This window comes from Castor canadensis, chromosome 2 (assembly GCF_047511655.1).
Source record: "Castor canadensis chromosome 2, mCasCan1.hap1v2, whole genome shotgun sequence".
NCBI classification, from domain to species: Eukaryota; Metazoa; Chordata; class Mammalia; order Rodentia; family Castoridae; genus Castor; species Castor canadensis.
In genome coordinates, this window is record NC_133387.1 from 142,153,235 (window position 1) to 142,179,132 (window position 25,898).

The 25,898-nt window shown below is 45.6% G+C and overlaps 2 protein-coding genes across 7 annotated transcripts in view; both read right to left on the minus strand.

Moving 5' to 3' along the window:
* The window catches only part of Myo5c (myosin VC), an 87,407-nt gene extending 74,638 nt beyond the window's left edge, over nucleotides 1–12,769 (minus strand). For all 3 annotated transcript variants that reach the window (XM_074065961.1, XM_074065962.1, XM_020178143.2), the window contains exons 1-2: nucleotides 12,639–12,769; nucleotides 1,752–1,859 (exon numbers count right to left, since the gene is read on the minus strand). In XM_074065961.1, the coding sequence (XP_073922062.1) occupies nucleotides 1,752–1,859; nucleotides 12,639–12,665 (135 nt within the window). In that variant the 5' untranslated portion in view covers nucleotides 12,666–12,769. The remainder of the gene's footprint in view (nucleotides 1–1,751; nucleotides 1,860–12,638) is intronic.
* Nucleotides 12,770–19,397: 6,628 nt separating this feature from the next.
* Myo5a (myosin VA) overlaps nucleotides 19,398–25,898 on the minus strand; it is a 203,231-nt gene continuing 196,730 nt past the window's right edge. For all 4 annotated transcript variants that reach the window (XM_074065964.1, XM_074065965.1, XM_074065963.1 and 1 more), the window contains one exon: nucleotides 19,398–25,229. In XM_074065964.1, coding sequence (XP_073922065.1) covers nucleotides 25,077–25,229 — 153 coding nt within the window. In that variant the 3' untranslated portion in view covers nucleotides 19,398–25,076. The remainder of the gene's footprint in view (nucleotides 25,230–25,898) is intronic.

The following is a 25,898-nucleotide window of genomic DNA, read 5'->3' on the forward strand; positions in this document are numbered from 1 at the left end:
AAGGTGGTGAGAAGAGTCTGAAGGAGGCTGAGTGGCTGGTGGTCACCCTGCCAAGCCCCTGAAGTGGTGATTCCTGTCTGTAGCCTCCTGCATGCCGAGGGCTCATGCCCTCCATGGGCTGCCCATCCCTGTCACCCTCAGCCCTGTGCTGAGAAATTTCCCCAGATTGGCCCTTCTTTGCCAGATTTAAAGCAATCCCAGAGCAGAGGCTGCATGGAATGAGGATGAGGTCAGCGTCCCTGGTGGAGCCCATGCCCCAGACAACTGGACCCTCCAAATGCCCGAGTATTCTGACTCCGCCACTCCCATTCCTGTTTCATGGCTGGGGGAAGGACAGTGCAGAGAAGTACAATGATTTGAGCAAGGCTTCCCAGCAACCCGCTTACCTTCCCCCTTTCCAGGCTGCCTTCCTCCTGTTAGGCAGCACGGCTGGCTGGCTTCCTTTTGCCCCCTGGTCCTGGACCAATTGCCCCTTGGCAGGAGCCATGTATAACTCCCATGCCAAGCACCCAGTCCTGACTGTTACCCTCACAACCACCGTGAGAAGAGGGTGTGACTACCTCACGACCAGGTAACGAGACAGGGTCACACAGTCAATGTGGGCCTGGCTCTGAAGCCTGCATGCTTTCACTGTTCTGATACCCCTGTCAGTGCCCACATGGCTTTATTGCCAGCTCTTTGCATCAGGCTGGCAGTTTGGGGCAATCTGGGAAGCCAGTAGAGAGTTCCCAGAGGGGCTCCTTCTCCACTGTCACTGGTGCAAGTCCACACGTGAGCTGTCCCCAACAGAAAACACCAGCCTCCACAAGTGTGTTTATAGAACAAAACCTATTTTCATAATTAATAAATTCGTACATTCCCTGTTTCAGATTTTCTGTTCTAAATCAACAACCCCTATTTCTAGTTCAACCATTTGATGTGCGAGAGAAACAAGAGGGTCTAAAAGAGAGTCTATCAGTCAGTGAGGGAGAGGAGAGGTGGCTGCAGAGGTGACATTTTTCTGCACAAAGCAGGCTTTGTCCTGCAGGGAGCCAGGAGGGGTGACGTAAAGAGACAGGCTGCTGACCACCCTCCCTGCCTCTCTCTGAAGCCCTGCAGATACTCCCCAACTGCGCACTGCCACCACAGCCCTGTCTTGTGATTTTCCATCCATCCTTCTCAGCTACTCACACCTGCTATGCTCAGGAGGTGCTTATAAGCCGCAAGGAGCTCCTTTCTGCACAACTGCCGCTGATCCCTTGCCACCTAGCACTCACAGTGGCCCTCCCACACCTTCCTGGACAGCCCAATCATCACCTGTTTCTATGCCTTCCAGGCTGACCATCTCTCCTTCCCTCCTGTGTCCTTTTCACCTTGGCTCCTCTCTTCCCCTCCCACCTTCAACCTTTCTCCATCAGATCACTCCTTGGGCTCAAACTCCTTTCCTCCAGCTTCTCTTCCTTGCCCCATCTCTCTGCTGAGACCCAGAAACCAAAATGCTAATGGCTTTTCAGCACCCAGCAAGCAATGCTGAACACCTGGAAGTGCAGCAGGGGACACAGACCTGGGGACTCATGTGGGTCCCTGCTACACAGCCACACTGCTCGATGTGGGGTAGCACAGCTTGGGGGGCGGTTTGCAGCACCAGCTGGCCATCCTGAGCTTGGTGCCGGTGCCCCCATGCTCCCTCTGCATCTCATGCCACCCTAATTACCACTGTGTACTCGTTACCACTGTAGACATCCCCATAGCTCCACAGCCAGGTCTCTCACCGTTCCATCCTCCAGCAGGAGTTGCAGGACTCTGTCACCTTTGTAGTCCTTTGCTATTTCAGCAGACTTCCAAACTTCTTCAGGATCAGGAATCCAAACCCTGTTGTACTGACCAGGGGAGGAAGACAGGTTTCACGTTAGCACTTCAAACCCAAACACAGTTCATTAGATTACTGACACAGGGAGGTTCCTTTTCTGTTTTTGGTGGTACTGGGGTTTGAACACAGGCCTTCATGCTTCTGAGGCAGCCACTCTACCACTTGAGCCACACCTCCAGCTTTTGTGCTCTGGTTATTTTGGAGATGGTTATTTTGCTTTTTGCCCAAGCCAACCTGGACTACAATCCTCCTATTTCCCACTTCCCACCATCACTGGGATGACAGACGCAGGCCACTATGCCCAGGTTTTTCTGTTAGGATGCAGATCTTGAGAAAGTTTTTGCCCTGGCTGGCCTGGAACCTCAATCTTCCCAATCTCAGTCTTCCAGGTAGCTTGTGACGATAGGTGCACGCTACTGCACACAACTCTTAGTTGAGATGGGGTTTTGCAAACTTTTTGCCCAGGCTGATCTGCAACCGCAATCCTCCCCCATCTCAGCCTCCCAAGTAGTTAGAGTACAGGTGTGAGCCACTGGCACCTGGGGAAGGTTTTTTCTGTCAACTAAGTCAGTTCCTGCACTAGGAATACTTCCACCTACTTTGCTGATAAGGAGATTTTTTAGTGTTACCTATACTGCACCAGGCTTCAGCTTCATTTTATGGGCAATGGAACCCTCACAGCCTCTGAAATGTGTCTTGAACATGGAGAGCATGGGGGTGAGAAGGAAACTGAGGCAGGTGGGAATGCTTTCTACAAGAGCTCAAATGGGTGTGGGAACTGGCTCACCACTAGTGGACTATGTGGCCCCAGTCCAGACACTTAATTTCTTATGCCCTGTTTTTCATCCATACAATGAGCACAGGCTTGCTGAAGGCAAGCACAAGCTTGCTTTCAAGACTATGTACTTGAAAGCACTTTGTAAAACCCTACAGGATTGCTGCAGCAGTATTCTCACTGTCTTATTACACAGCCAAGGATTCCCACCGTGGAAAATGTGGAAGTCCTGAGGTACCTGCCCAGCTCACTTTCTAACAGGCAGCCGGCAGGCAGGGCTCAGTTCTGATGCTTTAGGTAAAACTGACTGTGTCCCTCCAGAATCCATATGTTGAAGTGTCACCCCCAAATGTGACTGTGTTTGGAGATTGGGTCATTAGAAGGTAGCTGAAGTTAAATGAGGTTATAAGGGTGGAACCCTGACCCCACAGGATGATAGGATTAGTGTCCTTATAAGAAGAGACACCAGAAAGCACTGTCATATGCTTCTACCCCTACAGGAGACCTTAATGTGCTGGACATAGCCAGCTGGGCAGGAACAAGAACCAGAGGCCCTTGAATGGAGACATGACACAGACCTCAGAAAGTTCCCAATTCAAGGCTCAGTAGCCCAGGATCTCAGATCTGGGGGAGTCCCAACAGCCCACCTACTGTCTAACCCTCATTTCCCAGGTCCTGGGCAGAGCTGGGATAAACGCCCAGCCTGGCCTGCTCCTCCCATCCTTCAAGGGCATCTTCCGGCCTCATCACAGTGGTTCTTAGGCACGGTCCCTCACAGCCAAAGAGGGACTTTCTGAAGGTACCATTAGAAGTGTAGACCCTTGTCATAGCAGGGAGTTGTGGTGCCCTTAGGAGCAAAAGCAACACACCTGCACAGCCACCCTTACCACATCCTTCCCCAGCTCTGAATTTGCATCAGGCTCCATCTGAGGTTCCTGAGACACAGAATGAGCTGATGCCATTTTTATACCTGTTTCTTCCTCCTGGATGCCAGGCAGGTGGACATCTGGCCAGTGGCCGGGTACCTCATGACCACGTGGAAATATTCCCTTGGATGAAGAGGTCACACCTTCCAGGAGTTCACAGTTACAGAACAAATTCCAGGCAATAAAATTATGGCATCTTTATTCTCTTCATTATAGTTAGATATATCTTCTATAATTTACCTAAACTACTTTATAATCACAATCAGTAATAAATACTAATTTTTAAAGACAAATACCAAAATAAATGTCCACAAAAATAATTGTACATAAATGTGCACAGTGACTTTGTTTGTAATGGCCCCAAACTGGAAACAGACTAGCTGTCCACTGATACGATAATGAGTTTTAAAAAAAAACAACAAAATGTAATTTCAGCGTAACCACACAATGGATTTCCACTTTGGAATAGAGGGGAATGAACAAGCTGGGCATGGTGGCTCACAGCTATAATACCAGCTACTCAGGAGCAGAGATTTGGAGAGTCACAGTTCAAAGCCATCATGGGCAAAAGTTAGCAAGACCCCATTTCATGCATACTGGCGAGAGGTGACAGTAGGAGAACCATGGTCAAAGGTCCAGTAGGGCAAAGTTAGCAAGAGACTGTGTCTGAAAGATAAACAAAAGGGCTGGGGGGGCATAGCTCAAGTGGCAGAGCTCCTGCCTAGCAATCACAAGGCTCTGAGTTCAAATCCCAGTACCACAAAATAAAAGAATAAGAAAGGGATAAATCATGATAGAAGACAGACTAAGGACCAATCTCCAAAGCATCACGCAGACTGAGGAGCACACGCAGTCTTGAGTCCCTTCAAATGAAGAGCTACATGAGGTCAAGGTAAACTACAGAGAGAAAACTGCACAGTGGTTGTTGCTGTTGCAGGGTGGAGTGGGGGGCAGGAAGTGACCAGACGTGTATGAGGTGCATTCTGGAGGTGATGGTAGAGGTCTGTGTCTTGATAGGGTTTGCGAGACACAAGTATTACGTGCTTTTCAGACCTAGACAAGGCAGACTTGAGATCTGTGCATTCACTGTATGTAAGTTTTTCACAAGGAATGGAGCAATGACTGTGGTTAACAAAACACATACTGTTCAGAGGGTGTGCTGCTCTAACAACAGGATGGATTGAGGGCTGGAAAGGTGGATGGATTGAAGGTAGAAAGGGGGACAGACATGGGACAGCAAATATGGGGAAAAATTCACACCAGGATGGAGGCATGGGACAGTGGCTTGCAGCAAAGGCCATTCAACTTTGCTTTACACTACAAGCTTTTTTGAGGGTGTTGGAGGAAACAGGGAATAAGAATAAAGCAAAGCCAGGACACAGGAACTAGACCAGGACAACGATGGATAAGGAGCAAATCCATTGGTTAACGCCACTCCTCGACTAACAAAAAAACCAGAAAGTCTTTGGTTGACTATCGATCATGACACCAAGCATTATTTGAGTTGTTCTAATCATTGACATCTAGCAAAGAGCTTGCTAAAATGTGACATGGGATGAGCTGTGTGTTTGTTTGCTTTTTTGGTAGTACTGGGCCTCATGCTTGTTAGGCAGGTGCTCTACCACTTGAGCCAACTCCACCAGCCCTTTTTGCTTCAGTTATTTTTGAGAGAGGGGTCTCACATTTATACCTGGACCAGCCTGGACTGTGATACTCCTACTTGTGTTCCCCATGTAGCTGTGATGACAGTTTTGAGAAAAAGAGAGAGAGAAAGAGAATATGGAGGAATGATCTGCCAGTCCATGACACAAACCCTTGTGTAGGCAGTGGATAGAGCTACCAAACAGACCCACCCTCAGATGCATCCACACCCTCCACGCTCACATCTGTCACTCCCATACACACATGCTCATTGCCACGGGCTACATTTCCTATCTCAAGTCTATTAAAAATGTTTATTTATAAAGCTCATATCATTAAAATGGGATATCCCAATTTGTAAAGAGTTAGCCAAGACAGAAATTCAAAGCTATAAAGATCCTTGGAAATTACCTACTCCCAGTGTGACAAACTTTTTAAGGCTCCAGGAAGCTGACTTCAAATGCAACAGGTAAGTGGAGGTGTTTGAGGATCTAGCTGGTGGCTGGACCAAGGCCCCTTCTAGGAGGCCAGAAGCACTGCAAGGTAATGTCAGTTCACTACGCCAATCAATTTTTGTGCTTTACAGATGCCCAAACTTAATCCTAGAGAGGGCAAGAATTTACCAAACACCACACAGTGAGAATCTTGAAGGACCAGGACTCCAGCAGAGCCAGGGCCTGTGACTCTTGGTATGAGCTTGCTAACTAAGTTGAGTCTGAACTCCCTCTGTCACCCTCTGCCTGACAGTCCACCTGCTCCCTAGCCACAATGTCGGATTTGTGTCAGCTAGAAGCAGTATCCAATAGTAGGCAGCATTAGGATGTATACCAGGCACCCCTGGCACCTCTGCTGCCATATGCTGGCTGGCATTTAGAGCCTTGTGCTGAAACCCAGCCTGGTAAGTAAACAGGACGAAAGCTTACTCGGCTCGTCCCTCCCTCCTTCCTCTCCAAACTGAGGGAGAGCTGATTGTGTGGCGTGTAGACAAATAAACACAGGCCACACACACAGCGTGAGCTACTCTCACCTGACTCCTGGTATGAGGTGTGAGGCTTTCCTATCAGGCAGAACCTTCCCTGGTGAACCAGCTGGCCAGGGCCACCATAGGCCAAGAGCAAGGAGAGGCTACCCATCCACTTTTGCTGGGTCCTCCCAAAGGGGCTGGGGAGCAGATGAAGGCTCAGGAACAGAGGCCTAGGACAGGCTGGAGCCTCCCAGTCTCCATGCACGGGCCAGCTGCTGCCCACCTGTCTCAGGGTTCTTCTGACCTTAGCCTGGAATTGGTCTGAAGACAACATGGAACGTAGAGGGACACTTTCTGGGCGGGAGGGGTCTCCCTCACCGTCAGTCAGGCCAGATGGGTAGCAGCCTTCTCCTCCTCTCACTCACTCCCTTGTGGGCCTCTTCACAGACCCTTGTTCCTTCCACTGCCCTGTGTCTCCTAAGGTCCTTCCTGGCCTCCTCATGACAGGCTGTTTCCAGAGAGCTCCATCTCCCCCTCCCCCCTGCCTCATTGAGACAACCGTCCAGATCTCAGAACAGAACTCCAGACCATGTCTTCAGGGCCTCCCAGATGCCTGTCCTCCGGATACTTGCCACTTCCCAGCTCCACTGGTCACTGTGCCCCTGAACCTACTCCTACTCCTACATGGTCCCCTCATGTCAGAAGCCTGGGACCATGCTGTCTCCTTCCCTGAGTGTCTGTCCCAGCAATGGGGCTTCAGGTGCTGGAATACCAGCCTCTTAACAGCTTTGCCTGTCAGTCCTGTCCCTCCCACCCTTCTGGGGCCAGCAGCCAGTCCCTTCCAACCTTCTCCTGATGTGTCCCCAACCAACCGAGCACAAGGGCCCTCTGACCCTACCACCTCCCTCACCCACACTCGTCAGCAGGCCCCTGCTGGCTCCAAGTAACAGACAGGCCTAGGGCCACTGTCCGAGTCAATTTCCCTTCAGGCCTCACCCCATCCCCAGTCTACCCTCTGCCCACTGCTACCTCAAAGCACTAGCAGTTTCTAGAACACACTGGAAACTCCCCTGGCTTTCCACTGTGTCCCTTCTGTTACTTCCATCCCTCAGTGTCACCAGTTCTTTCCCAGTGGGCAAGCAAACAGCTCCAAGCAGTGAAGAGTCAGCCCAAGACGAACTCAGTGCTGGCGCCTTCCCCAGTGCCCTCCACCCAGACTGGGCCATCTCCTCCTGGGAGGCATTTGGGTTTCCTTGTTTCCCCTCTGCTGGTACCTAAGCCTCCAGAGCCCTGGCTTTGTGCTCTGGGACCCTATGAAATGACTTGACCCAGGTAGCGCCCCGTAAACACCTGCTGAACAAAACCTCAAATTCCCAGCAGTTCTGTTGCACCAACTAAAGACTAACCTTTTGTCCCTCTTTTAAACTTTTTTGAACTTCTCATATGTAATACAATGGGTAAGTGTAGTTTTCTAGACTTAATGATATATGGACAAGGTATTTCGAACAGTCAAATGGAAAAGTCGTTAAAATGAACCTTGACCTTAGACGGAGACTCTGAACTTCTAGTCAAGAACACTTGTCTTGACCTTGCACATTTGGACTTCAACAGAACTTCTTTGAAAATATTCATGAGTTTCCCATCCATAAATAAGAAAAATGGACAACTGAATGATTGTAATTAGTGAATCTGTGGCTAAGTGGTCATAACGTGAGTCCTAATTAATGAGCAAGAACGGTCTTTTTTTGGTCTCTAAAGAAAATGAGTATGGTGGTTCATGCCTGTAATCCCGGCACTCAGGATGCAGAGGCAGGAGGATCCTGAGTTCAAGACCCTGCCTCAAAAAGAAAGTGTCTAGAGGCTTGCCATGGAGCTCAGTTGCTTCTCCTCTGCCCATTACTTCCACCGATACCTTAGATGAAAAAATCAGAATACGTGTGCTATCAAGTAAGCAGATGACATGACTAATTAGCTAAAGATGATCAAGATTCCAATAGGTTTCTGACAAGCTACAGAAATTTGGGGCAATAAATAACAATATGGAAAGTTTGATATGAATATAAAGCTCAGGACTTAGGTACCCAAAATTACTTACATGATAACAGCACCTACATAAAACAACCTACCTTTATTAAGCACTGCACATAGCTATTGTAATCTTTATAGTGTCTTCAAAACCGGAATGCACTATTAAATCCATTTTATTTTATTTTGGTGGTACTGTGGTTTGAACTCAGGGCCTCACCCTTGCAAGGCAGCTGGTCTATCATTTGCGCCCTGTCTCCAGCCCTTTTTGCTTTAATTATTTTTTAGATAGAATCTTGTGCTTTTTGCCTGGGCTATCCTGGACCATGATCCTCCTACCTTCATCTCCTGAATAGCTGGGATTATAGATGTGCACTACACACCTGGCTTTAAATCCACTTTATAGCTGTGGAAACTCAGAGAGGTTAGGTAAGTTGCCTAGTGTCTTAGGGTTAGTAAGGGGCAAAACCAGGACTGGACCCAAGGCAGCATGCATAGTGTGTCCCAGGGGGCAGAGCGCATGCCAGCTCTGCTCAACACAAGCACAGTGCTAACAGCAAGCTGGCTGCACTGGGGGCGGTACAGGGGGCTGGAGCCCACAGTTCCACTGCCCTCTCAGCCCTCCCACCACGGTAGCACTTTTAACTGCTTCCGACTATTCTACCACCTGGTGTTCTGGACTTCCTTTATCTCTGCCTCTCTTGCTGGACATTGTGGGTGGTTCCATTTTAGTTAGTAGGAGGAATAATATGACAAATTGGCAGGTGCAGGAGGTGGCTAGGAAGTGGACAGACATCCCAGGAGTCCTCTGTGTGGGGGAAAAGGTGAGATCTCTTGAAGAGGAGGGAAGTGATAAAGGACGTGGAGGCCAGGTGCAGGTGGGGAGAGGGATTGAGAACTCAGGCTTTGAAGCCTGGCTCCCTCACTTCTGTGTAACCTTAGACACCTTATTGACTTGAGCCATTTGTAAAACCAGGATAATGACTTCTAACACAGAGTTGGTTATTTGATTAAGTGAGAGAAGGCACAAAGAGTTCTGAGGATGAAGATGGGTGCGGTGATACACACCTATAATCCAAGCACTTGGGAGACTGAGGCAGGAAGATCAAGAGTTTGAGACCAGCCTGGGCTACATAGTGAGACCTTGTCTCAAAACACCAAAAAATGAACAATGAAAATAACTTAATACTGAAAAAGTTCTGGTCTGGGGATGTGGCTCAGATGGTAGAGCTCCTGCCTAGCAAGTATAAAGCCCTGAGTTCAAACCCCAGCACTGCTAAATAAATCAATAAATAAAAGTTCTAAGCAGTAAGAAGTAGGAAATTCTATCAAGATTGCAAGATAAAAATGAGCACCATGGACGTCAGCAAGAGCTTTTCACCCATGCATGCCTTCACTTGCAGAGCACTTGCCGCCTTTGCTGTTCCTGGGGACAGTGGCACAGACATAGCACTGAGGCTGAGGCAATGTTGACAGGCCATGCGGCAGGTGGCGGGTACAGGATGGATGGGAGAGATATGGGAGCAGGGAGCGGCCACAGGTCTGCAGTCGCAGGAGTCGTGGCTGGAGGTGAGTGTAAAGTGACCAGAGCCTCCAGAGGGCCTCAGGTCGGCTGCGGCCAGCCTGGCTCTGGTTGGAGACTTTTGTCCTGCTCCAGCTGCTCTGAACACATCTAAGGCACACTGGCAAGTCGCTTTTGCAGAGATGGGTCACTTTAACCTCCACTGGTGGTCACCATGGCTCTCCCACGCCTCTCCCTGTGGTTCCTGTGCCAGCTCTCCTGGCCCCCTGGGATGGCTTCTGGAATATACACGACCCAGAGTCCTGACCTCAGCCCTCTTCTCCTCATCTTCAGGGGCCTCACTTGGACAGAGGACTTCCAGCCCTCTGGACTATGGCATCTCGACCTCTTCCCCTCCTCCCAACCCCTCCCCACTTCAAGGCCCCAGCTGCGGGAGACCTGTCTGAGGACTTCCTCCTTCCCTGAGGTCCCTGCTGTTGACCTTGTACCTGCTGTCCATCACACTCTGTCTATCCTCAAAGTCACCCCAGGCAGTGAGTCCCTCTCACAGGCCTCCCCTTCCCTGGCCAGGACTGTGGCCCTACCTTCCTGACCATTGAGCTATCTGATCCCATGAAGTCACAAAGCCACCACCCTACTGACTTCCTGAAATAGCCACCTTGACCCTGCCATCCCCACTCAAAGCCCAGCCCTGGGTGTGAAGCCCTGAGCCAGCCTTTGACAGGGAGACCCTCCTCCTCCCACCTCTGTCCCCCCAGGCACCTCAGGCCCTCTAGGCCCCAGCCCAGGCAGTCACTTGAAGTTTCTCACTCCCACGAATTGGAAACCCAAGAGGCAAGACTCTCTTTTATTTAGTTTTAAAACTCTTTCTAAGCTCCCCCAAGGACAGCTTCCATGCACAGAGACTGCTGCATATTTTATGGGGCCGGGGAGCAGGGTTGGGGGGGGCGGTGGTAAGGGATAGCACACCTGTCTTCAAAGGGCTAATGGGAGATGAGACAGGCCAGGCAGGTAGCAGTGGGTGATTGGGGAGACCATGGAGTGGGTGGGGAATCCCATAAAGGACAGCCCACCTGTCATCCTGCTGCAGGGTCACTTAGGCCTCTGGGTGCAGCAATGGATTTCAGGTTGTTACAAAACACTGTGTGACTTTGTGCAGGGAAACAGCACTGTGGGTGGCTAAATGTGGCCAAGGGCAGCCAGTCACAAACTCAGATTTAGGATGAGCCTGTATGCTGGCAGCTTAGGCAGTCAGTTAGACTTTGAGGAGGAGGGGTGATAGGGAAACAAGGGAGAGGGTCCAGATCTTGTTCAAGAAAAAACTCTTTTCAGCTGCTTGAGAGGTGGAGATGAGAGGATCTCTGTTTGAGGCCAGCCCAGGCAAAAAGTTAGAGACTATCTCAACAAAACAGTTGGGTGTGGTGGTGCACTCCTTCAATCCCAGCTATGCAGGAGACATAAGTAGGAGAATTGCAGGCCAAGATTGATATAAGACCCTATCTGATAAATAACTAAAGCAAAAAAGGGACAGCCATCAAGACCCCTCTGTCTTTGGGATTCTCAGTCTTCCATTGGAGCTCTATGTTAGTCTTCCATATCAACTTTCTTATGTTGTGCCTGGCTCCCAGTAGGCATTTAGGTGCTCATACCTGTGTATTTTTGCTTCAGGAAAAGCTGTTATTTAAAATAAGTTAATCATCAACCATTTTATCTGTTCATCAAAGATATCTCCTAAGGATAGCTTGTGTGAGGGGGGAGGACTGGAGTTTGCTAGACCAGGGGACAAGAGGAGACTACCGTAAAGGCCGTAGCCTTTTCGCTTGTTTGTTTTTCAGCTAGGGTCTGGCTAACTTTTGCTCAGGCCAACTTCAGAAAGGATCCTCTTATCTCCACCTCCCAAGGAGTTGGGATTACAGATAATGTCCCACCCTGCCCAATCCTAGCTTTGTTCAAGAATGTTCTTTCACCTCTAGTAACTGAAGACATGAGCAGCTCTGGTCACATTCTCAGTGGTAAAAATACTCTAGAGCAGAATGAACCACTCTGCTTAGTGGTTTAAACACATTAAGAGGGGAAATTCCTGTTTCCCCTCTGTAGTTAAAGTTAGCTGAAGTAGAAGAAAGTTTGCTTAAGCCCTTGAAAGACAGTTTCGCAATGATTTTTTTTCCTGTGGGTCTACACCAAAAGTGCCTTTTTCAAGGAAAATGGATTCTGGTCTCACCCATCTGAATTTGGAGGAGTCTAAGTTTCCCCTCTGGGGTGGAGGATGGGCTTTATGGCTGTGCAAAATATATTGCCCCCAAAGAGCCAACACTTTGACAAACAGTATCCAAATCCTACCGGGCGAGGTGCGGCCCTCCTGGGTGAGGGTGGCGCTTCCCAGCTGCAGGAAGGTTTCAGAGGAATGCCCTGGAGCGCTTCCAGAGCCAGGGCGACAAAGGCGCTTTATAAACCGAAAAGCCACACGGGCTTTAGGGTGCACGGCCCATCGCACGCACTTAAACGCACAGGACGCGGCGCTTCCGAGACCCCGCATTCTAGAGAGCACCCCAACTCCTCGCCAACCTCTGCGCCGAGATTTCCAGGGGCTCGAGGACCAGTCAGATGGGAGGCGCTCGTGCTCGCGGTGACCCGTGGTGGCCGGACGCTTGGGTCCGCAGGTGGCCGTGGAGGAAGGGGCCCTGGTGCTCCCCCTCGGGAGATGGGGGCGCGGGAGGCACCGATCCCCAACCTGGGCCTCCATCCTCCCGGGGACCTGAGCTCCCGCGCGCAGGTCCCGGAGCGCGCCAGACCCTGGCAGGAGGACGACGGTGGCCGGTGACCGCGGTCCCCCCGCCCCCCACCGCCCCGCGCCAGGTGCACAGGTGTGGGCCGCGCGCCAGATACCGTCAGCGTGGCGCGGGGTCGGATTCCCTCCCTCGCGGCGACCCCACTACCTGCGTGTACAGCTCGGCCACCGCCATGGGCGAGGGACCGCCGCGGGACGCCGCACTCCGTCCCTAGGCCGCGGGGATCACCGCCCGGCCAGGTCGCGCGGAACTTTTCCCGAGCAGACGCTCACTTTCCCGGGGGCGGGGCTACGCGCACGAGGAGCCGTCCGATTGGCCGGGCTCCGCCAAGCCGCGCTGCCATTGGCTGGGCCGCGCGCTGAGGCGGGTGCTCCTGCTGCCCCAGCCCGCACCTGCTCCATCCCACGCTGCCACAGGTGCATCGTAGGGGTCCTGGCCCAGATTGTCGCTTCCTAGGTCACAGTCACCTGAGAGCAGAGCAAGTAGGCGTCCACACGGAAAACCCGAGAGCACCAACAAACCAGCAGAATAGGAGCCCTATAAGAATCGTCTGTGAAAATGGGCAATTGTCCCTTTTGTGAGCATTTGATATGCAGTAGAAAGTAAGATAGTACAATGCCAACGAAAATGTAATCTATCCAAACAAAAATGTGATTGACCCCTGTGGAGAACATGTTGAAATTTCTCTTAAAGGTGTCTGGGGACATACATAGCTCAAGTGGTAGAGCAAGCATAAGGACCTGGGTTCAACTCCCAGTGTAGAACGAACAAATACACTAGGCTTGTTTTAGCAGGGTGTGGTGATACACGTCTGTAATCCCTGAGAATCACGAGTTCCAGGCCAACCTCAATGAGATAGCAAGATGTGTGTGTGTGTGTGTGTGTGTGTGTGTGTGAGAGAGAGAGAGAGAGAGAGAGAGAGAGAGAGAGAGAGAGAGAGAGAGAGAAACACTCCAATATCCATCAATGGGGGAATACATAAAATAGGATATACATACAACATGAAACCGAGCTTCTAGTAGGAATGAACACAGTGTATTTAAGTAAACTGAAACGATACAGAAAAACGATCTTGAATACAAGTCTTTAGATGTACTCAGAAACTCAGAAAACCTAAAGAGATTCACAGGGTGATCCCAGCTACTCCAGAGGCAGAAGTAGGAGGATCTCAAGTTCAAGGTCAGACTGAGGAAAGTTAGCTCAAGACCCTGTCTCAAAAACAAAAGGGTTGGGAGGGTGTGGCTCAAATGGTGGAGCTTGCCTAGTGTGGGAGAGGCCCTGGGAACATAACCAGTACCACAGAAACAAAACAACAAAACAAACAAAATGCAAAAATCCTCACAAAACCACAATACTGGATATTTTTCAGGGATGCAAGTGACCATAAATAAAGGAGTAAACGCAAAATCCAAAGTCATGCATTAAATAGGCGAGGATGGATACCTATGGGTTGGAGAGAAATGAATGGAGATAAAAAACAAAAGGGAAAAATATAAAGAACCTGGCACAGAGCAAGAAGGAGAGGTGGTGCAAGGACAATGATACATTTTGTGCGACAATTGTCCAAATAATTTCATAAAGAAAAAGCCAGAAGTGGGTAGGGACAGTTTCCCAGCTGGTTGGCATTTAGCAGGAAATCGAGTTGTCTTTTTCATTGTTGTTTTTCAGGACAAAATCTCCCTGTGTAGTCCAGTCTGGTCTTGAGCTTGAGAGCCTCCTACTTCAACCTCCCGAGTGCTGGAATTACAGGTGTGTACCAACATGCCTGGTGATTTATTTTGAATGTTAAACCAATTTTGTGATCCTGATATAAATCCCACTTGGTCATGGTGTTAGTCCTTACTATATGATGCTGGATACAGCTTGCAATGTTTTGTTAAGAATTTTGTAACCATTTTCATGAGGGATGTTGGTTTGAATTTTCTTGTGATATATTTTATTTGGTTTTGATATCAGAGTAATGCTAGCCTCATGGAATGAGTTAGGAAGTGTGTGCTCCTGTATTTTATGTAAGAGTTTGTGAAGGATTTGGTGTCATTTCATCTTTAAATATTTGCTAAGTTTTGCTGATGAAGTCATCTGGGGCTGAGCATTACTTTGTGATAAGATATTTAATTATTCATTCAGTTGTAATTATTCCAGCCTGCCAGGTCTTATCGAGTCACTTCTCACATTTGGGTCTTTCTTGGACTTTGGTGGCCTCAAGTTGTTTGTGGCACTGTACTGTAACCCTGCAACTCTTGGATGAGGTAGGTGAGGGGTCCAGGGTTCAGAATTGAAGGAAGTGCTAACTGCATCCCATGACCCTGAATTCTGCATGTAAGTCCCTTGTTTGTCTCATTTTAGTCTTGGCCCTGCTCGGGAATGAAGCCCCCCCTTCCTGATTTTGGCAATTTCTGGCTCTTTTTGTTTTGTTGACCTGAGTAGAAGCTTATCAATTTTGTTCTTATTTTCTGTTCTGCTGTCAATGTCATTGGTTTCCACTCTAGTCTTTATTATTTTCTTCCTTCTGTTTGCTTGAGGTATAGTTTGCTTTTTCTACTCCTGGGTTATTTTTTCCTAGATTCTTAAGGTAAATTTTAAGTTATTGATTTAAGACATATCTTCTTTTCTATTAAAAGTATTTAAAGCTATAAATTTCTCTCTAGGATCTTCCTTAGCTACATCCCATGTTCCAGCTCTATGGTCCTTTAGTTCAAGACATTTTCTAATTTCCTTTTGACTTCTTCTTTGATCCATGGGTTATTTAGAAGTCTATTATTTAATATTCAGGTATCTGGGGGTTCTATTATTTTCCTTTAGTTGACTCCTAATTTAATTCCATTCCCCATGTGGTTGGAGAACTACTATGATGTCAATATTTCAAATGTACTGAGATTTGTTTCATCGTCTTCAATGGGATTTATCCTGGACTATGTCTCACACATGCTGGGAAAGAATGTGCACTGGGCTCTTGTTGGGTAGAGCACTGTATAAATATCAGATAAAGTTGTCTTCTATATTTTGTTGATTTTCTGTCTAGCTGTTCTGCTAATTTTGAGAAGGGATGTTGAAGGCTCCAATTGACTCTGTTGGGTTTCCATTTCTCCTCTCAATTCAATCAGGTTTGCTTCATGCATCTCAGGTTTCTGGAAGATGTGTGTACATTTATTTTTTTAAGCAAGGACTGAAGCGAGGTTTCTTTCTTTCTTACGTAGAAAGTGTGCAGAGGAGTCCAAGTGAGGGTGGTAGTCTCAGAACTCACTTTTGGTGCCACAATCCTTGGATATGTCCGTTAAACACATGGTTCAAGATGGCTTCCCACATGTCACATTCAAGTCAAAGAGGCCTGGGAAGGTCTGTCCCTTCCCAGACCATTTGTTCATTTGGCCACAGGTAACAGCAAAGGAGCCTGGCCCATACTGTTTTTGCCTGATTGGAGAGAGAGTGGGTGTTAGTGGAAGGAAGTCTGACTGATCGTTCCTGGGAACCCTTGGGTGAGCTAGGGAGTGGGGGATGCCATGGGGAGAAATACCACTGAGCTCTGGGTCTGGCAAAGTAGAACTCTAACCAAGATCTGGGCCAAGCTACACAGCACTGGGGGTGAGTCTGGATCCAAGTGTGGCAACCTTGGCCTCAGCTACTCTGTTTCTGCATCTCTCATGTGCCTTTTTTCCCTCCGACCAACAACTGTCCAACTCTCTAACTTTACCACTGTACATTTGTAATTTTTATATTTTCCCAATGAACGAATTCCTTTATCACTATGCAATATCCTCTAGCTCTTGAGAAAATCTTTCTTTTCGAAAGTGTATTTTGTCAGGTGTTGGTTATAGGCATTTGCACTCTCTTACGGTTTCTAGTACTATGGTATATCCTCTCCAATAAACTTACATGTGCATTTGAATCAAAAGTGTGTCTCTTATAAAAGGCATACACTGGGGACTTGTGTTTTTTTCTTTTCTTTTTTTTTTTTTTTAGGTAAGAAGTTTATTAAGAAAAAGGACAAAACCCCATGTGAGACAGGGAGGAGTCCCAAACAGGTTGCCCTGTTTGTGTGTGTGTGCTTTTTAAAATCTAGTCTGAAAATCTGGTTTTTTGATTGGAGTGTTTAATTTATTCACATTGAATGCAATCATTGATATAGGTTGGATTTATGTCTGTCATTTTGTTTTCTATTTATGTATTTGTTTTTGTTCTCCTGTTTCTCCTTTACTGAAATATTTTGTATTTTGATGATAGTTTTTGGTTTTTTTTTTTAGTACATCATTTGAATTCCTTCTCCCTTGAAAGAATTCTTGTTTCTTGAGTTAGTTTTTTTCAGTCATTCTGATAGGGATGAAAATGCACTTATTAACTCATCACAGACACTTCAGATTAAAACTATTACTTTTCTAAGGCTGCTGGAACAAAGTACCGCACATATGGCTCTGAGAGCATGACTGTTAACTACTGGCTGTGAGGTTTTACTGCGCACCTCTCCAAATCGAGCGAGCCTCACTTCCCAGCTTGCCCTGTGCTGGTGGGGCTACCATGCTATCTGAGCTAGAGCAGAGGAGGAGGATGGGATCAGCCCCAGGAAAGAATGCCAGACTCAAGTGTGAAGCACTGAGTTCAAACCCCAATCCCACCAAAACCAAAAGAATGCCAGACTCCTGCTATTCTTATATGGACTTCAGTGATTTTTTTCATGATTTTTACTAGTTTGTTGTACACTGCTGGTCAGAGCTATAAAATTGTTATTTTGACAATTTTGTACAGTGTTGTCCTTGCTTTGGTGAGGGAATTTATTGAGTTCCTCAGTCTATGCTAGGTGTCAAAGTTCCACTTAAAAATTTTAAGTTGAGATATAATTTTCTTGGTATACATTTCACTCATTTATGGTATACAGTTCAACAGTTCTTAGTTATATTCACAGACATGACAGCCAACTTTAAAACATTTTCATCGCTTTAAAAAGAAACCCCATGTCTTCAGCTATCATTCCATACCCCTTAATTTCCCTCCATGTCTCCAGTCTAATCTATTATATGTCTGTATGATTTTCCTATTGTGTACCCTTCACATAAAACATGTAACATGTGGTCATATGAGACTGACTTTTTTACTTAGCACACTGCTTTCAAGGTTCATCTATACTGCGGCCTATCTCATCCCTCTCATGGCTGAGTAATGCTCTGTTGTATGGCTAGATCACACTGCTACCCATCCACAGTTTAATGGACATGTATGTTGTCCCCATCTCTTGGCGGAAACAAATTATGCTGCTATAAACTTCATGTGTAAGTTTTTAGATGGGCATATTTCTTCATTTCTTGAGTATACCTAGGAATGGAATTTCTAGGTCATAGGTAACCCTATGTTTAATGTGGAGGAACTGCCAGTGTTTTCCAAAGTGGCTGTGAAATTTAACTTTGCCACCATTTTCTTCACGCCCTTGCCAATACTTGTCATCTGACGTTTGGACTCTTGACATGGCAGAAGGTAAGATCTCACTGTGGTTTTGGCATGTGTTCTCTAAATGAACGAGACTGCCAACAGTCGTTTTGTGTATGTATTGGCCATTTGCGTATCTTCTTTGGGAAATAGCTACATAGATCTTTTCTCCATTTAAAAAAAATTGGTTGTCTTCTTGTTTCTCAAAAGTTCTTTGTATATTCTGGATATAATTTTTGCATATCTGATTTGCAAGTATTTTCTCTTATTCTGCAAATTACCTTTTTATTTATTTTTTTGAGAAACATTCTCACTATGTAGTCCAGGCTAGCCATGAACTCATGATCCTTCTGTCTCAGCCTCTGAAGTGTGGGGATTACAGGAATATAATACCATGCCCAACTCCTTCTCACTTTTATAGTGTTCACTGAAACACTGAAGTTTTCAATTGTGGTAAGGCCCAGTTTATTTTTTGTTGTTGTTGCTTGTACATTTGCTGTCATATCTAAAACTCTTGCCAATCCAAGGCCATGGAGATCATATTTTCTTTTGAGTTTCATAGCATAAGTTCTTCCATTTAGGTCTGTCACCCTTTTTGAGTTATTTTTTGTCTATGGTGTAAGGGTCCAGCTTCATTTGTTGGCCAATATCCAGTTGTCCCAATATCATTTGTTGAAAAGACTATTCTTTTCCCATCAAAGGGTCATAGCACCCTTGTTAGAAATTACTTTCTTATGAACACATAGGTTATTTCTGTACAGTCAATTCTATTCCACTGTATTTTATCTATCTCCTTATTTTAGTACCAGACTGGCTAGATGGCTGTTGCTTTGTAGTTTGTTTTGGAATCAAGAAGTGTGAGTCCTCCAACTTTATTCTTCCTTTCAAGAGTGTTTTGGCTGTTTTATGTCCCTTGCACTTTTGTATGAGTTATACACATTGTAGACAACATGTACTTGGCTCTTGGTTTTTGACTCAGTTTGACAACTATTTGGTATATTGAGAACATTAATTCTGAAAGTGGTTATTACTATAGATGGAGTAACAGCTGCCATATTTTTTGCAATTCTGTTTGTTGCCCTGGGTCTTTGTTCCTATTTTTTGTTTCCTACTCTTTTCTGCCACTTGTAGTTCTGAGCATTTTATATGTGTGTTAGGCACTTCTGTGTGTGAAAAATATTTGAAAAAAAAAACAGAGGTACTGGGGTTTGAACTCAGGGCCTTGTGCTTACTAGGCAGGTGCTCTTCCACGTGAGTCAGATCTGCCAACAAGCTTTGTCTGCTTGTTTGTTTAGGTGCTTGGCAGTGTTCTCTTCTTCATCACACGTGCTTCTAGTGTAGAAGGGAACCTGCCAACTTTCACATTTCCAAGACTCCTTAGGATATTCTCATGTGGAGAAGCTATGTTTATACTCACCAGTCTTCAGAAAAACAATTTATTTTGCTGCTTTAAAATATGCAGAGGGTTTATTTATAAGACACTGACAAAACTTTTTATTTATATTTTTATTTGAACAAATTTCTATAATAGCTAGGAGAATACAGCACTAATGACAAACATACGCTAAGCACATTAGACAGCTATCAACGTAGATCATAGAATGTCATTCTGATATTGTTTTGGTTTTCATTTTAGTGCTAGGTGATACCTAGTCAAAACCCATGTCTCAAAGGCTTTTGTTGCTATGAAGTGAGTTATTAACATTCTAAAAGATTGCATGGAGATATGCTGGGAGGGGCTCAGGTTCAACTGGAGTTAGCTGGTTGCCCTCACCTCTCAGTGCCTCTGCTTCCTTTTGAATGGGTGGGAGCCTTTCAGAGATTAACTGTGTCATGTTTTTCTAGGTAGATCAAAGAATCCTTTCTTAAGATCCAACAGGAAAAATATTTGAAAAACTGCAACGCTGAATTCCACTATAATTAAAGGGTATGTATATTTGATAGCAAGTTAATAAATATTTAATAAAGTATAATGGTAAATGTCATGAGCTCATTTCTTGTGCAACACTGTTAGAACAATTTAAGTTTTCAAAAAAATACAAAAAAGTCAATGTTACTCCAGGATCCCACAAAAATATATAGCTAGGAATCATAAGTCACAGTAATACATATCCACATTTAAAGGAAAGATCACCACTTGATAGGAAAAATGATGGCTCAAGTGATTTAGAGAGGCTAAGATTTTATAACACATAGCAACAGTAAGATACTTAAAACTACTGGCTTTGAAAAATGCACGAAAATGTACCACCCACCAAGCATTGAATTATATATACCAGTTTCAACTTAAAAAAAGAAAACCAAAAAATTTTCTTTCAAATATTTCAAGCAATATTACAATACTAGAGATGTTAGTAATTTTTAGACATTTTATGGATCTAACAATAACCATTAATAGTTAAGCTAATTAACATTTTTAGCAGGACCAAATTGTAAAATAAAAAATGTATAAAATGCATTTTGGAAGATATTTTACAGTCATGCTTCGTAGTTCTTGGTTTATTGAGAAATCTGGAATCTGCTTAATTTAGGGTAATACAGTGGATTAGAATTTGCAGAACTACAGCAGTCTCAAATTGTTTTTAAAGAATGTCCATGAAAAGTTTTGGAGTTGTGCCTTTTATCTTTATTAAGAAGGGACCGGTGGAAAACACAGCAAAGCATTCGAGAATTACGTACACTGTAACTCACGTCTACACTTCTTGCACACATGCTCACTTAATTCAGACATTCTCTAAGCTGACATGTCACTGTCTCCGAGGTTGTTGCTGCCCCGTAGTTGGAATCCCTGTTTGAAAGTGACAGAAAGGAAGGAGAAAGGAACAGGAGGGGCAAGATGACCAGGAACGGAGAAAGGAATTCCGGGTCCCAATCAAAATCCTCACAAAACCTTGAGAAGCAGGGCAAGGTACCCCTTACAGAGGACGTGTTGGTGGACTAAGGCAGCTCTAGAGGGGAAGGGAGCGAGGGTTAAGGCGGCCCCGCAGCACAGCCTGAGTGATCACCAAGCACTGCCGTGGACAGAGCCGGCGGCGTGGAAGCCTCGCTGACGTGCACACGGCACAGTTCCTGCTCGGGCGCGAACACCCGCCGCAGCACGCACGGGGTCCAGGCACACTGACCTGCCGACGGCCGCCCGGTGCACGGCCCTCGGAAGGCCCCGGGTCCTGGGCTCCTCGGTGCGGTGTGGAGGGCCCGTGGGGAGGGTGGCCTGTGGCTGGCCCTGCAGCTCACAGGTGGCTCTGACAGACTCTGAGGAACGCGTGGAGAGTGATCTTCCTCTCCACGTCAGAGGTTTTCACTGCTTCCTCACCTTTTGGTTCAGACAGCCTGCTACTGATTAATGTCTAAACTCAGAGTTCTGTACCCTCCAAGGGAGCCTGATTCACGACAAAAGTCAAGCGTACTTACAGCAGGTAACTGGAACAAAAAAGAAAACCACCAGGCCCTGGGCACCTGGTCTCCCTAGAACAAACAACTGGGAACTCATCACTTGATCCTTCCCACGTGCCAAGTGCCAGCTCTGATAAAGAAAAAGAGCACCTCTTGCCGGCCCAGGGCACCCCATGGCAGCAGAGGGACAGGATATGTAACATCATGATTTTTAAGTTCCCTGCCTTGCATTTGCCCACACTGCCAAGTGCTCCCTATGGGACAGCAGAACGGCTCCCAGCAGTGTGACCCCAGGCAAGTCACTGACCTCACTGATGTCTCATGTTAGCATCAGCAAATGATGGCAGGAGCTGCCCGACCCCCTGTCCACACTGCTGGGAGGAACACATGAGGTAACACAGACGACAGGTGCTGGCATGAAGCATGTCCAGACATGGGTTCCGTTTCTGCACCACAGTCAACAGGACCTGCATGGCATCATGTATCATGTCTGCTTCCTGATTTATCCTAAGCAGCTGGCGCTTACCCAGGGGACATTTGATTATGTCTCCTGAGGAGCACTGTGAACTGGTGGTGTGTGTGTGGGAGTGTGAGAGAGAGAGAGAGAGAGAGAGAGAGAGAGAGACAGACAGACAGAAAGAGAGAGAGGCAGGGAGAATGGGGAGAGAGACAGACAGTATATTGTGTGAGGACTTCTCAGGATAGTGGCAGGTTCCCCTTCCCCAGGGTTACCAGAAAAGTAGTTTCTTACAATTGCGACACTGTAACTCAAATAAATATTTTCACAGCCTTTTCTACTATGGTATTAAAGACTTCATCCATATTACGCATAATCACAAACCCATAAAAACAATTCTCAATTATCCACTGAAATAACAGAATAACAAAGCAAACCATTCAAACTTTGGGGATTTAGGAATCCCCCAATCTCCCATCAGTTGGCTCAGGAATATATTTCTGTGCTTTCACATCTGAAAGTGGTGTCAGATACATTCAAAAATTTCAAAACTGCCAAAGGATTCAGGAAGTTACACTTTGTGGATTTTATTCCAGATTTTATTTTTCCTTCTTTCAGAGTTACTCTAAAGCAGATCAAAACCTCAACCTCAGAAAACCTTCTGGAAGGGAAACTGCTTTTGCCTTTTCACTTGGCACCTGGCGTGTGACTGGAGCTTACGGTGAGGGGAGTGGGGCAGGGACTTCTGGGAAGGGGTTATGGAGACAAAGAATATGAGTGCCAAGAGCTCCTCTTCTGAATCCAAGTGTATGTCACAGAGGAACTGTAAGAAGCCAATTAGTGATAATGTTAAAGAGTGTATTGCAGAGAGGCGAGCAAAACAAGAGCTCATTCAAAGATTGCCCCCTAGAAGGCCAGCTGGGACAACTGGAAACAGACACAATACACCTGTCTTCAACGCACAAAATGCAGGCGAGTCAACCGGAGATGGGGTATATCCTCAGGCTGAGGGAAGGGAGAAGGGGAAGAGAGAAAAGAGTATGGGAAGGGACCGTGGGTATGTCCGAAGCTGGGTGAGGAAGCAGATGACAGAGGGAAGGATGAGCAGTCCTCAAGCCAGCAGAATCTTTGTATATCCTCAACAAAATAGTGCACAGAGTCAATAACTAGGTCTTACGGCTCCCTGTTTGTAAGGTATTCTTGTTAGGACTACAAATCTTCAGACAAATGAGAAGCTATTCTAGATCCCTACCCAGGGTCCTGGGAGGCCTTAGGGAGAGCCAGAGCCCTGGAACAGCAGAACTCTAGCCCTGGCATCGCTGGAGCAGGATGGACTTCTGACCAAATATGGAACAGTGGCTCCAGCACTGGACAGCAGAGAGACAGAAACTTTAGGACATAAATGCCTGGAGTAAGAAAGACAGACAAAAACAGACAAACAAAAACCTCAAACAAAACCCCCCCCCAAACAATAAAGCAGTATATGATGTAATAAAAATTATTTGAACTAATGAATTTTCAAATAATACAAGTACAGTAGGACTTTCTAAAAACGTGCATAAGTCATGTACATTGAACAAAGGTTGTGGCTGCATAAATTTGTGACTTTACATTTTATTAACCCTAAGGAATGGACAGGCCCTGCACGCTGTCCTTCCGGCAGAGGATGGACTGAGTAACTGGCTCTTTTCCCCAGAAGCCACGTGCTGAAAATGGAGAATTTTAGACGTGGAAGGGACTTTAAAAACCAGTTGTCCAGCTCTCTTACTTTATAAACAAGGAAATTGAGGTTCACAGAAGTTACAGACAGTATTTTCACTGTTTTGAAACTGTTTAACTTCCATAAATATTGCACATATTTTAATAAGAATCATTTTCATAGATCATCTAGCAGTTAAGTTATATAAACCTATGACTGTAATTAAGAACCAGAGTTTCTACTGAGCTAAGATGTTGCTTTGAACAACCTGACAGATTTATTGTATACAATTTCCAGGAAAATGGACAATATGTTTAATTAGAATTCTGCAATGAAAACTTACAGATTCTGGGTCTGCCTGAACCAAATCCTCTGTAGAATTCAGCGATCATCTTTTGTTTCTTATACAAATCCTCCTAAGGTGTTTCTAGTGCGATGCTTTTTAAATATCTAGTGCACCTCAAGACACTTATAGAAGTTGCAAAGCCTAAAAAACCTGAATTATGACTAAATGTTTTTTATATACCTTCTTTTGTATAACTTATAGAGTAATCAAAGTTTCAAGACCTGAATCATGAATATTCTGACAATCCTTTCAGATGACTGAGATTAATTCTTAATAAATTAAGAAGAAGGAAAACCTGTCAAGGTTGAGAATATGCACTGCAGGCATCAGATCTGGGAACTAAAAATAAGCCACTTCACGGAGCACTGTACCCGAATTCAAAGTCCACCCTGGGAAAATTAATGAGCACATCAATGCAACACATCATGAATGAATAATGACATCACCAATAGCCACTTTGTCTAATCCTACCCCAAATGTCAAGCATTTTGCCATTTGCTTCTCAGTGTTTGCTACTTGTGCAAATGAATCTGTAGATATTTGCATATAATCCAGTTAAAACTGAGCTGACTGAATTGTAAACAGAGTTGATAGAAGAGAAGCTTATTGTAGTGCTTAATAAGATAGCATTTACATTTTAAGGAGACAGTAGGTAGCAGCAATTTAAGATGTTCAGTAAGCTACAGTACAATGGACATCTATGCTGTATAGCAAACTGACACTCTTTTAACATCTGTGTATCATAGTGACACAATAAGGAAGTTACTTGGCCGGGTACTTTATATATTGCCAGTTTATTTCTTTGATCCAGTCTGACAACATCATGATTGGTTCCTAAACTCATATGATATGTATGCAATGGCAACTTTTCTTTCAGCCCTTCTGTTCAGTGCAGGAGATCCTTTGCTGGTATCTTCCCAACGACAGTTCTTAGAGATGGACTTTATGATTTTTATAGCACTTGAATGCAGTGCTAAGGATTTAACATAAACGCTGGCAGCTAACGACACATAGTTTTTCTTCCTTCCTACGTAGGTGCATGTAAACTCAGGATAGCCAAATGACCAAGGACGAGAGCTGCTTTATAAAGAGAGCACAGCACAAAGGAGCCTCTGTTTCTAAGATGATGAACGCATTCCAGGAGATTTCCAGTTAACATCCTGCTGGAGAGATAATCTGTACTTTCTTTTTACAAATGAATTTTTAGTAGCTTACAGTAATCATGGTTCTTTTCCAGGCAAGAAATGCATTGTCACTATTTGCCCGGCATCACTTTCAGACCCGTGAAATGAAGCCCAGACCCAGGCTGGCTGGAATCTGGATGGTTTCTAGTGCGAGGGAGGATGGGTTAAAGGGAAAGGTGACAGGAAAGATGTGTTTAGCATCCATGAGCAGCTGAGGAGAGTCCTTCCTGTCTCGTAAACGCATCTGAGAAGATTAAGAAAAAAGATAAACAAGGCATAAGTTCTTTGAATCTCAAAACTTTTTTTTGCCAAAATTTCTACCAAAAAAAAAAAAACTTTAACCAATGAAGAATGTGTTTTAAAATCATTTCATTGACTCAATAAACTTATCAAAAAATGAACACACTGCAAACCAAGATAAAATAATGAAGGATAAAAACACGCTATCCTTTAATGACATCACAGTTCCACTCAAAAGACTGCTAATAACACAAGGGAGGGGTGAGGATAGGTAAGACACCTAAAAAACTAGCTAGCATTTGTTGCCCTTAATGCAGAGAAACTAAAGCAGATACCTTAAAGCAACTGAGGCCAATAGGAAAAGGGGAACAGGTACTAGAGAAAAGGTTAGATCAAAAAGAATTAACCTAGAAGGTAACACCCATGCACAGGAAATCAATGTGAGTCAATGCCCTGTATAGCTATCCTTATCTCAACCAGCAAAACCCCTTGTTCCTTCCTATTATTGCTTATACTCTCTCTACAACAAAATTAGAGATAAGGGCAAAATAGTTTCTGCTGGGTATTGAGGGGGGGGAGCGGGAGGGGGTGGAGTGGGTGGTAAGGGAGGGGGTGGGGGCAGGGGGGAGAAATGAACCAAGCCTTGTATGCACATATGAATAATAAAAGAAAA